This window comes from Xenopus tropicalis, chromosome 4 (assembly GCF_000004195.4).
Source record: "Xenopus tropicalis strain Nigerian chromosome 4, UCB_Xtro_10.0, whole genome shotgun sequence".
Taxonomy (NCBI): domain Eukaryota; kingdom Metazoa; phylum Chordata; class Amphibia; order Anura; family Pipidae; genus Xenopus; species Xenopus tropicalis.
In genome coordinates, this window is record NC_030680.2 from 13041206 (window position 1) to 13054352 (window position 13147).

At 46.1% G+C, this 13147-nt stretch overlaps 1 protein-coding gene across 3 annotated transcripts in view; it reads left to right on the forward strand.

Annotated features, from left to right (window-relative positions):
* Nucleotides 1-13147, forward strand: part of ambra1 (autophagy/beclin-1 regulator 1) — a 61356-nt gene that overhangs the window by 10686 nt on the left and 37523 nt on the right. For all 3 annotated transcript variants that reach the window (XM_004913387.4, XM_004913386.4, XM_002934098.5), the window contains exons 5-7: nt 1400-1572; nt 4096-4162; nt 5840-7332. In XM_004913387.4, the coding sequence (XP_004913444.1) occupies nt 1400-1572; nt 4096-4162; nt 5840-7332 (1733 nt within the window). The remainder of the gene's footprint in view (nt 1-1399; nt 1573-4095; nt 4163-5839; nt 7333-13147) is intronic.

Sequence of the window (13147 nt, forward strand, 5' to 3'; positions counted from 1 at the left end):
AAGGTGCCCTTCTGTTAGAGGTGATAGCAGATTAGAAGCATAATTTATGGCCAAAGATGCAATAGACGTGGTCCATCTGTTAGCTCCTTCTGTGGCACTATCAGTAGCCTCTTGTATAAAAGTGTGGTCAAGGCTGCAGATGGTGGGCACAGCATCCAGAGCCAATTTATGGTAGGCACCTTTCAAAGGTGACCTGGAGTTTTTCCGCACAGTTCCCTTGTTTGTAATGCTTTATAGGATAAGTCAAGTACCAGTGGGCAGTGAAACATGGCTGTTGGCCAGAGCAGGTGTACCAGATGCACAGCAAGAAAACAAGGGGCATCCAGGCACTCAAGGATTCCACAGGGGCCGCAAAAATCATGGCTCGCCAGATGGACTGATGATCCAAGCCAAGAAAATGCATAATGGGATAATTTTGGTATACAGAGGCATTTTTTTTAATTTTTCCCTGGGAAAAGCTGGTTATATTTTTGTCGGTTTCATCTAAATGGTGACACGCTGCTAAACACACGTGGGACCTGGTGCTGGGAAGTGACCATTAAAGCCACGAGCCAATCAGGAGGACTGTGATAAATAACAATCTATTTCAAATGCACATCCATCCTAAACAACCTCCACATGAGTATAGATGCCATCTACCTGTAACTTATGGAACATAGACCGCGCTTAAAGACCAAGTAAAGCTGTGATAATGTTATAGATCTACTCTCCCTCTTCCTACTGCTAGTAACCTTAAGTTACAGCGCTTCTTCGTCTGGCCTCATTTACCCTCCAGATTCCTTCCTTCTCCACTCTGGGCATTGTGGATGTGTAGTACTCTGCCCCATGGTACCCGATGCACATCTGCCACACCCTGAAATACTATAAGGAGCAGAGTTGCCATGAAAAAGCCCATAGTTTGTGTGGGGTGTGCATGGGGAGCTGGCATAGGGTTGCTTGCCATTAGAAAAGGCATTGGAACCCTGTTCCATAAGACATTAAAGTGTGATGTAAATCTGGGATTTATGTGCCTGTTTATAGTAGAAGGAAAGGTAAAAATCACTGGGGGGATCTTCAGAATCCTGGGGCTCTTGCACAGTTAATTGAAAAAGCTGGCTTTTTTGTTAAAGTTCAGCTTTTCACTTTTCTGCGCAGAAAAAGAAAGAGAATCACTCTCTCGCAGCTACCCCGGGCTGGTGTGGTTTCTCCTAACAGGAGCACCAGCCTGGGGTATAAGGTAAGCGATTTCAATCACTGGGGGGGTGCCTGATATTTTGGCCAGTTATTGTACCTTTCATTCTCCTTTAGTTGTTATTGTAATGAATTGTATTTAGAATGTTTTCTATTTATCCCCGGCATAGATTGTATTATTGTCTCTTTTTCCAGCAAATGTCCGATCGTAATTTGAATTATTTTTCAGGGCGGGAGTGAAAGCTGGTTCACGGACAGTAACAATGCAATCGCCTCCCTGGCTTTCCACCCCACAGTACAGCTGCTGCTTATCGCCACCGCCAGCGAGATTCACTTCTGGGACTGGAGCCGGCGAGAACCTTTTGCTGTGGTAAAAACGGCCAGTGAAATGGAGCGTGTACGGTGAGGAGCTTTTCCACTGTCTGCGAATGGTAGATAGGGCGTGTACATGTGCATTCTGCCAGGGACCTATAGATTGTTCTCTATCTAGCGGATGCCATACACTTTTTGTCAGTTCTCAGGACATCATGGAACTAGAAGATCCACAGGGAGTGCTCTTCTGCTTTTACCCTTTGATCTTTATACATTAGTGCCAGACAGGACTGTGGCTACACAGAGGCAGAGAATCCGCTCCTACGCTGGCATCAGCCTTCTCTGTGGCCAAACCCGGAGTCATTGTGTTGGCCTGGGTGCAGGCACATGGAGCGGATTTTGGCACAGAAATACTGGGTTCCGGTTGCAGGCACAGGGAAAGGCTGCCCCTAGCGTAGGAGCTTATCCTCGGCCTATGGATAAACACAGGCCGACAATTACCCTTATCTGGCATTATCCTAAGGGGAACACTAGACTCCATTCTATAGAGAAGCTAGTTTATCAATGCAAAACCCCTGTTACCTTCTTACAGTTGCTGGGAGTTTTGCCAGATTGTTGGTTAGAAATTTGAGATTAACATGACAGTTATAGTCCGCAATTTGTCACAGGCCCCAACTTCCTGTCATACATCCGGTGTTCAAGGCTACCACTCTGTGTTTTATACAGAGTATTTTTATACTACACCATTTATAGGGATCTACAGCTTACTGAATTCTCTCTAGTTTCTGTTCTTCTTTTACCGCCACCAAGGATTGTTATGGTCACTTTGTTACCGTGCTTGTGCATTTATCTCTAGGGACAGGTTCTTCTGTTTTAAAAACACACAGATGATAATGGGAAATAAAAAACATAAAACATATATACTTTTAAGATCAAACAATCAAGATCAATGCTGTAAGTGCCATGGGTTTTAGGTCAAACTGGATAGCAAGCTGCTAGGCATCTTGCATGTCTGCGTCTAAATAACATGTAGGAAATTTCCACTAGAGATGCACCAAATCTACTATTTTGGGATTTGGCCGAACCCTGAATCTTTTCTGAAAGATTTGGCCGTATACCGAACCGAATCTCAATTCTAATTTGCTAGGAGACCCAGTCCAACACTGTCAAAATCAACCAACTTAGTAAATTTAAACATTCAATTTGCCAAAGACCCAACCAGCACAAACTGTCGGCTGTGTTCCTTGGTGCTCTTGGTCAATTGGATAGCCCCACACTCCAGATGGTCCATACATGTGCTAAATGACTGTATATGGCAGGCCTGAACTGTAAATTTGCACCATAGCATATTTTGGTCATATGGTTCTTGGCAATTATTGGTACAAGCGCACTTTGGGCAATTACAATATTCGCTTATGGAGGGTTATTTTAGTTTGTGCCTGAAACAGTTTGCATACACCCAAGGGTAATGGCACATAGGGCATTTGGTGCCCACCCAAAGGTGGCATATATTATAGGTTTAGCGATGCCCAGCCTTGGGATAGATTTGGAATTTAGGAGCAGTTTGTTGCCCCCTTGATTTCATACTGGCATTGAATCGCCCAGTGTGCCATTTCCCTAAGGGTAAAGGCAAATGAGAAGGATCATCTCCTGATAACAAGTCTATCTGCACTACTTCTACCCAGACTTCTAGCTCTTAATAGCAATTTTCTTCATTGAGTGCTTGGCTGAAGCCTCACCTCTGGGGCATCCCTTCAGCATGTGGGATACAGCTGGCAGCTCCAAGGCTTATTTATTCACTAATCACTTTGTAAGCTGGATATGTGAAAGGGAATCATGCCTTAGCTGTCATCTAAATTGCCATGGGTTTCTTCCAACTCCCTGACCAGATGCCATCACTCACACCTTCCCTGTGAGGGTTCAGTTGTCAGTTCCACCGAAAAGGCTCAATACAGTGGTGATTTAGTGTTTGCAATGGGAAATGCTGAGTGGCTCTCCCTTGTACTCCATTCAGCCGAGAAGGTAATTGGAAAATAATGAGTGATTAAAAGGGACACCTATTAATAGCCAACTGAATAGATAAAATAGACGCTGGCAGACAAATAGATCCTATTGTCCTGAGAGTTAGCATTGATTACCTCTCCAGTGAGCCATTAAAGGTAAATAACTGCAATTTTGCTCCTATTATAATGCATTAAAGGTATATAACATTGACTGCCTTCCTGTTACAGAATGTTTATACCCTTCTCACGTTATATGCCACACAGTGGCATTCTGTCTGTGGGTCAGTAGGGCGTTCCTTGAAATCATACAATAAGATAAGGAAATCGGCCAGTTTGGATCAAAACCTTGAATTTTGCATAATAACTGCCACATGCCTGGCAGATGTGACATGAAGATTACATGCATTCTGGCTCAATGACACAAATGGATCCACCCTAAGCACTAACCTGACCCCAGGAGCCATGAACAGGGGGATTGTTGAGGGGCTGCTGCACCCCTGTCACCTAGAGCAGCATTGTGATAAGACAAGTGTTTGGGCTTAGTTTCATTTGGTGCTTTTATTGTGTTTGAAAGGAAGTTATATGTGTTCTCTCTGTCTCTCCTCCACAGATTGGTACGATTTGACCCCCTTGGGCATTATCTTCTTACTGCTATTGTAAACCCCTCTAACCAGCAGGTAAGCTTTCTGACTGTCCTTATTGCTCTCAGATATTAATGGAAGCACATTCTGTTTGGAAATTTCTATATTTAAGTTTTACTATGTGTAAAGGGGGCCATACACAGGCCGATTCTAGCTGCCGATATCAGCCTCTTAGACTGATTCGGCAGCTTATCGGCCCATGTATGGCGCTAAGGACGGGCCTGCCTGACCAACATCTGGCCTGAAATCGACCAGATCTCTATCAGGCAGGTTTGAATTTTAGTTGGATCGGGGACCACACTGGCTCGTTTATGCGGTCCAAGAACCATCAGACCATTCAATTGTTTGGCCCCAGGGATCTTACGGATCTTAGCGTATATTGCCACCTTAAGCTGGCCATACACGGGCCGATAAAATCTGCTGACACACTTCCTCCAGAATTGACATCTTATTGTCCTGTGTATGGGCAGGGGTGGATTCAAAGTGATGCTTCCCTGGGCCACCCCTCCCTGATTCAGCAGCTCCAAGTCCTTCCCAGCTCACAACCTGAATGGAATCACACTGGGGACTGGGCAGTTAAAGGGACCTGTCACCCTAAGATATTAACTCCAGTCTTCATTGGTCCAGTTTGTGCCAGCCTGTCTTTTTTTTTTTAAGAAGATATATGTGGTTACTCCCCTTAGCCTATTGTTCCAATTGGTGAGTTTTACTGTATATGGGATATTAATTGTTTACTTTAGGTAAACAAACCTCCAGCAACCCGAAAGCTGCTGAAATGCCAAACAGGAGAGAGGCTGAACAAAAAGCTAAATAACTGAAAAACCACAAAAAATATGTTTGAGGGTGTGGCTAAATGTGCATACAGAATATCCCTTCCCATTATTATTCTATTAAAATAAGATGGAGTTATTTTATTGCATTAGGGACATAGCTGGTAATGCTTGTGCAGTAAGTACTGTTTACAAAATAAAGCATTTCTAGCCATAATCCTTTTAGACTTTAGTTCTTGAAAGGAAATGTAAAAAGGAATGATAAATGATTCTTAGTTACACAGTGTGGTCTCTTGTTAAAATAGATACTTGCTATATTTTCCACCTTTTTAAAGCAGTTGTTCACCTTTGAGATAACTTTTAGTATGATGTAGAGAATGCTATTCTGAGACCATTTGCAATTGGTCTTCATTTTTTATTAGTATTTGTTTTTTTTTAATTATTTTATTTTTGTTCTGCAGTTCTCCAGTTTGGAATTTTAGCAGTTATCTGGTTGCTAGGGTCCAATTTACCTTAGTAACCAGGGAGTGGTTTGAGAGTGACTAATATATGAATAGTAGAGGGGCTGATTTAAGTAAAAGTAACAATAAAATCGTAGCCTCAAAGAACAATAGGTTTTTGGCTGCCGGGGTCTGTGACCCCTGTTTTAAATCTGGAAAGAGGAAGAAGAAGGCAAATCATTCAAAAACTATAAATAGTGAAGACCAATTTAAAAGTTGCTTAGAATTGGCCATTCTATAACATATTAAAAGTTAAGTTAATGGTGAACCACCCCTTTAACTGAACCATCGGGTTAGGGGGCTTTGAATAAGACTGATCGAGAAATGATTTGCCCAAGGAAATAGATAGTAACATGGCAAAAAGAAACAAATGATGTTTGGAGCCGACACCAGGAATGGCATGTTTGTAGCAAGGTAATTCGACATCTTAATCTTTTTTTCAGAGTGATGAAGAGTCGGAGATCCCCCTGGACAGTGCAGAGATTCCCATATACCGGCAGCGTTCCCTGCTGCAGACTCAGCCAGTGCGCAGGACTCCTCTGCTACACAACTTTCTGCACATGCTCTCCTCCCGATCGTCAGGTACCCAGGCAGGAGAGCAGCCACCTGTGCAGGATTCTGCCACGCCGTCTCCTCCACCCCCTCCACCTCCACCACTGCCTCCCCCATCAAATGACAGCAACCAGCGGGTTTTGTATACCCGCATCCGAGAGCGATCCCCAGGAGTCAGTACTCCCTGCTGCCAAGACCCCAGTATGTTGTGCCTCTGTATCCGCTGCTCCAGTGCACGGCTGTCTTCTCCTCTCTTCCCACACCCAGAAGCACCAGGGGCTCCTTCTACCTCTTCAGGGGTTACTTCCACTTCTTTCTCCCCAGTGCAGACAGAACCCTCGCACTCCTTGGAACGGCAGCAGCAGCAGCACCAGTCCTCCGCTCAACACGATCATGGTCTTCTGAGCCGCCCTTCTGCCTTCAGCAGCGTGCACAGCAGCACAGCCGGCAACACACTGCGTAACCTGAGCCTGGGGCCTACCCGCCGGTCACTAACAGGGCAGCCTTCCCGCTATCAGCAACCATCCACTGATTTGGCTGGTTCTGAATGGACTCGCACTGTGCTGAGTATGGGACCTCGACCGGAGATGGAACCCATGCCGCCACCCAGGACGAGTGCCTCTTCTGTCAGCATCTTGTCTGTTCTGCGACAGCAGGAGGGAGAAACGTCCTCTTCTGTATACACCTCAGCAACAGAGGGGAGAGGATTCTCTAGCTCTGAGTCTGACAGCTCTGCCGCTCCACCACCTGTTCACCCCACAACCACTCGAACTGAACTTCAGTGTGACCTGAGACGCTTCTTCCTCGAGTATGACAGGCTTCATGAACTGGAGCCAGGAGCACCGGGAACAACACAGGGACAGACTCACGAGATGCTTAACAACAACTTAGAACCTGAGCAGCCTGGGCCATCTCATCAACCCCCACAAGCTCATTCAGGCGACAGCACCTCCAACCAGCCCCGTGGACACATTAATCGCTGCCGTGCGTGCCACAACCTGCTGACCTTCAACAACGACACACTGCGCTGGGAAAGGACACCCCCAACTTATCCGGAGACAGCAGGAACCTCTACTTGGCAGCCTCCACCCATTCCTCCCCCAAGCTCTTTCCAGGCCGGTCTCGCCGCTGGCAGCACAGATCATCCTGGAACGCCCAGGGTGGAGAGAGTGGACCTAGGAAGCATGGCAGCAAGCAGTAACCGTCTGGAAAATGGGACTACACAGGAGGAGAGAACAGTAGGCGTGGTGTATAACCCAGAGACTGGACACTGGGAACGTGTCTACAGCCAGCCAGCATCTGTTAGCAGAGCTCCGAATGTATCCCAAGAGGCCTTACCACAAGATCTGCAGGAGGAGAGCACAGAGGAGGATTCTCTCAGAAGGTAGGACGGGGGTTATGGGGCGGGACATTGCTAATTGTTTTTTATGTGAAATAATGGCCTTTGATGCTGGTGTCAACAATCCATTGTTAACTCCTTTCTTGAGACAAAACTAGTTCAGGATTGTCCACTCGAGGCCCATAAAGTGGCCATACATGTACCAATTACAGCCTTTCCTGGGACCATTGTGTTCAGGAAAGATTGTTCATTCCCACCACTGACGTTCAGGGCTGAATCGCCAGATGTGGATGTAGAAACAATAAGGATTCTACCTCCACCTGAGAATTCAGCCCTTAGCGCAGATTTTGCTCGGGAGCATCAAAATCTTTTGTCTTGCCTGATCGATGAGACAGCTGATATCTGAAGCTTTTGCAATATTGGTTGTCGAACCGCCATACATGCACCAAATATCGAGCAATAATATTGGTGCGTGCATTGCCAGCTTAAGCCAGGTGTGGCCCTCCAAGGGATTGTTATGGGCCACAGCAGCAAAGTTTTAGGTAACACTGATCTAGAATTAGATCCTAAGCTCCTAATTTACTTATATAAAAAGACAGTTCTTCTCTTTACCACATGGTGGCGCTGCAGGGTAGCAGTTTTCCATTTTGCACTGAATTAGCCATCTGTAGAGCAGGACCAGCCACTGACTCAAGGGGATTCCACTACAACACTCTGGAGAAGAGATTTTATCTAGGACATCTGAAATTTCTGCAAGGACGAGGAAACACGTTTCCCAGAAACGCAAGCTTTAGTCGCTGACCCCAAGCCCTGTAGCATGGCTATATCCGTGCAACCGTGGGTTGTACTATTTACATATAGGCTAGTATGTCCTCTTAACAAAAAAATATGGGGTTTTGGAAATGTATATGTTTCAACCCCTCCTTCTCCCAGAGACCCACGAGGAGGCCGCCCCACGGCATCATTTTGTGAAGCCATACATGGGGACCCATCTGTCAGTTGAATTACATGGTCTGCTGCCGTATGAAGTTGATCTGCAATTAGCAAATCCTGACGGTACCCCCCTTTGAAAGATATCACTTTAGACAGCTCATAATGCTGACTTTGTGCAGTCTGAATTAGCATGAGAATTCCGTTGATTAGATTATCTATGGAATTAATTAATCTGGGACAGTATTTACCCACGCTGCAAGATTTTCATTGCTACCTTTATTTAAAGGGATACTGTTCTTCTTCCAACCGAAGCAGAGCCGGCAATTAGCCCGGGACTGCTTTTGCAGCCTCGTTACAGAACGGCTGTTGTCAGGATCATTAAGTGAACCAGGCAGCAGCAACACGTGGGTAGTCCTAAAGGTGGCCATACACGGGCCGATTCTAGCTGCCGATATAGGTCCCTTAGACCGATTCGGCAGCTTATCGGCCCGTGTAAGGGCACTAATGACGGGCCTGCCTGACTGACATTTGGCCTGATATCGGGCAGATCTCGATCCTGCAGGTTTAAAAATCCGTCGAATCGGAGAGCGCATTGGCTTGTTGATGCAGTCCCCGACCTGACGGACACCTATACCTGTTGTTCTAATTCGATCTCTTGGCCGAATTAGCACGATATCGCCCACCCCTAGGCGGAGATATTGGGAGAAGATCCGCTCGCTTGGCGATCTCGCCAAAGGAGAAGATCTTAGCGTGTATGGCCACCTTAAGAGAGCGTGATATCTGACACCCCCCCCAAGCTTCTTCAACCAATCATCTAAAGGTGGCCATACAAGGGCAGATTTCGGCTTCTGCAGACCAGTTTGACAGCTTATCTGACAGTGTACAGGGACCCCGATGGGCCTACTCGTCCGATATCTGGCTTAAAATTGGCCAAATGCTGATTGGGCAGGTTTGATTTTTCTAGGGATGCACCAAATCCAGAATTTGGTGCAAGATTCGGCCCACAGAGGGGGCACCAAAATGGTAGGCACCCCCCAGTGACTGTAATTGCTTCCCTTATACCCCTTGTTGGTGCTCCTGTTAGGAGAAAACCTGGGTAGCTGCGAATGGGCGATCCTCTTGTTCCTGTCTTCTTTCTTCCCGATCCTGGGGCTGACATTTGCGAAATAGAGTGAAAATGGTGGCTTTTTTGTTTGGCTTTTTGTTTTGGCTACCCCGGGCTGGTGCGGTTTGCTCCTAACAGGAGCACCAGCCAAAGGTATAGGGTAAGTGATTACCATCACTGGGGGGGTGCCTAACGTTTTGCCCAATTATTGTACCTTTCCTTCTCCTTAAAAGCTCTTGCTGGTGTAGGGGACCGGACTGAAGACCTCACTCAGTGTTGGTCATTGGGGCTTGTTCAGATATTGCCGTTGGAAGCTGAGATATTCTATTGGGTGATTGCTACCGTAGCCAAATGCCTTCTGTTTGACACCGCGATGACTCACAAGGTTTAAATAAAATTAGAATGAAATCAAAGGCGAAGGATAGGGTAAGAATCCAACAGTGCAGCGTGAGCTCATATACATACATTCATATATCTTACCCTATAGCGGGGCTTCAGGCAACCTGTAGCACTCATACCGCAGAACTGCAGCTCTCAGCATCTTTCCTTTTGCTGATGCAGAGATATTAAGAGCTATTTTTGCAGCAGCTATCGTTCTGATGGTTCTTAACACCTGACTGATGTGTTTGATCTGTATATATCTTGGGGTATATATGGGACTTTGCGCTGTGCATCAGACAGGAGACTGAAAGAGAAGCCACGTGTGCATGGTTCAGTGTGTGTGACCCTTGCTACAAGTAATTGGCTCTTAAAGGGCACCTATCACAAAAATTCAGATATCTGATCTCAAATTAATCTTAAGGCTATTGGAAAGGCCAATAAACAGCTTACTTGGTTTGGCGGGGCCTAATCAGCAGCTTTAATCAACCCTTGTATAGCCACTTTATAAGTTAGCTTTTAGTATAATGTAGAGCAGGGGCCCCCAACCTTTCTTACTCGTGAGCCACAGTCAAATGTAAAAAGACTTGGGGAGCAACACAAGCACCATAAAAGTTCATGGAGGAGCCAAATAAGGGCTGTGATTGGCTATTAGGGGTCTCTATGCACACTATCAGCTTACAGGGGCTTTATTTGGTAGGAAATCTTGTTTTTATTCAACCAAAACTTGCCCCCAAGTCAGGAATTCAAAAATAACTCCCTGGAGAGCAACACCCAAGGGGTTGGGGAGCAACATGTTGCACGTGAGCCACTGGCTGGGGAACACTGATGTAGAGAGTGCTATTTTGGGACAATTTGCAATTGGTCTTAATTTTTTATTTGCTGGTTGGATCTTATACACAAGTGATACCACTATATAAACCAACTTATATGAGATGTAACTTCCTTGTTAGGTTCTACAAAGTCTTGGGGGACTGACTTCCCTAACCCTGAAGTGCCTGGTCCCTCCCCAAGCACTGCTCCCCCACACACAAACCCCATTGATAATCCCCCCCCCCCCCCCCGCCCTCATCACCATCAGAGACATTCTTAAAGATACCAGTCAAATGTAAAGTCATTCCTCTGGTCCGTCTGCCCCGCTGAATTAAAACTCCACATCAAGTATTTCTGCATTATCTCCAGTTATTGTTGTATGTACCAATCTCTTGTTCAATTTGTACATTTTGTAAATTGCTGCCGTACCATTGTAATGATACTCCGTGCTCATTTTGTAAGGTGCCATTGTATAAAATACTAACCCCCATATGTAATAAAAGGCACTAAGATTGCCCAGGAGCTGTAACCCATAGCAACCAAATACAATGTTTTTTTTTAAACAGGTGATTGGTTGGTATGGGTTACTGCTCCTGGGCAAACTTAGAGCCTTATTACATAACCCGATAAAAGTTAATTTGACAGTGAACCCACCCCTCTGGAACCAAGCTCCTAATAATACTTTTCTCCTGAGGTTTCCATAAATCTTATTATTTACTAAAAGTTTCTCATTTAACTGGGTGTTTTTCCGAAGCTTCTCTTCCGCCACGTTCTCCGACTCGTCCGTTCCACCAGACTGCATGTTGTACAGAAGTCTCCGTGTTTGGGGAATTGCAGGAGTCAGGCCCTCGCTGTACTGACACACGGGGTACAGGTTTATTGAAGGATTCCGCCGAAATAGAAAGGGAGAGCTTTGCACACAAGGCTGATTAGAGGTGCGAGGTTAATGGCGGCTTAATGAGCTAAGCCCCTCTGGCTAATGGCTCGTGGGAAGGCATCTTGGCTTGTTTGGGTATATATCATATATCTGATAGCAGCTCTCATCCTGGCTGCAGTGTGGATTCAACCATTGAATAGGATAGTCTCTAAGGATTGCAGATTTAAGAAAAAAAAGTAAAAAAGATACCTCCCTGATTAAACTCATTAAATAGGGCTTATATAGAAAACAACACAGAAACACTATAAACTGCCTCTATATATGTGTGTTTGTATATCAGGGATGCACCGAATCTTGTCTGAATCCTGAACCAAATCCTCGATTCAGTGCATCCATGGTTCTAGCCGAACCGAATCCTTAAAATCATTTGATTTTTCGCCACATAAACTCGGAAGTTGTAAAGTTTTTCGCCACGCACTACATGCATAGACACACACTTTCCTGAAGTCTCACTGGGGCAGGGGCTGATGGGAATGGGATAGGGACCTTAGATTGTAAGCTCACTGGGGCAGGGACTGATGGGAATGTGATAGGGACCTTAGATTGTAAGCTCACTGGGGCAGGGACTGATGGGAATGTGATAGGAACCTTAGATTGTAAGATCACTGGGGCAGGGGCTGATGGGAATGTGATAGGGGCCTTAGATTGTAAGCTCCACTGGGGCAGGGGCTGATGGGAATGGGATAGGGACCTTAGATTGTAAGCTCACTGGGGCAGGGGCTGATGGGAATGGGATAGGGACCTTAGATTGTAAGCTCACTGGGGCAGGGACTGATGGGAATGGGATAGCGACCTTAGATTGTAAGCTCACTGGGGCAGGGACTGATGGGAATGGGATAGCGACCTTAGATTGTAAGCTCACTGGGGCAGGGACTGATGGGAATGGGATAGAGACCTTAGATTGTAAACTCACTGGGGCAGGGACTGATGGGAATGGGATAGGGACCTTAGATTGTAAGCTCACTGGGGCAGGGACTGATGGGAATGGGATAGGGAACTTAGATTGTAAACTCACTGGGGCAGGGGCTGATGGAAATGTTATAGGGACCTTAGATTTTAAGCTCCACTGGGGCAGGGACTGATGGGAATGTGATAGGGACCTTAGACTGTAAGCTCCACTGGGGCAGGGACTGATGGGAATGGGATAGGGACCTTAGATTGTAAGCTCCACTGGGGCAGGGACTGATGGGAATGTGATAGGGACCTTAGATTGTAAACTCACTGGGGCAGGGACTGATGGGAATGTGATAGGGACCTTAGATTGTAAGCTCCTCTGGGGCAGGGACTGATGGGAATGTGATAGGGACCTTAGATTGTAAGCTCCACTGCGGCAGGGACTGATGGGAATGTGATAGGGACCTTAGATTGTAAGCTCACAGGGGCAGGGACTGATGGGAATGTGATAGGGACCTTAGATTGTAAGCTCCACTGCGGCAGGGACTGATGGGAATGGGATAGGGACCTTAGATTGTAAGCTCCACTGCGGCAGGGACTGATGGGAATGTGATAGGGACCTTAGATTGTAAGCTCCACTGCGGCAGGGACTGATGGGAATGTGATAGGGACCTTAGATTGTAAGCTCACTGGGGCAGGGACTGATGGGAATGTGATAGGGACCTTAGACTGTAAGCTCCACTGGGGAAGGGACTGATGGGAATGTGATAGGGACCTTATATTGTAAGCTCCACTGGGGC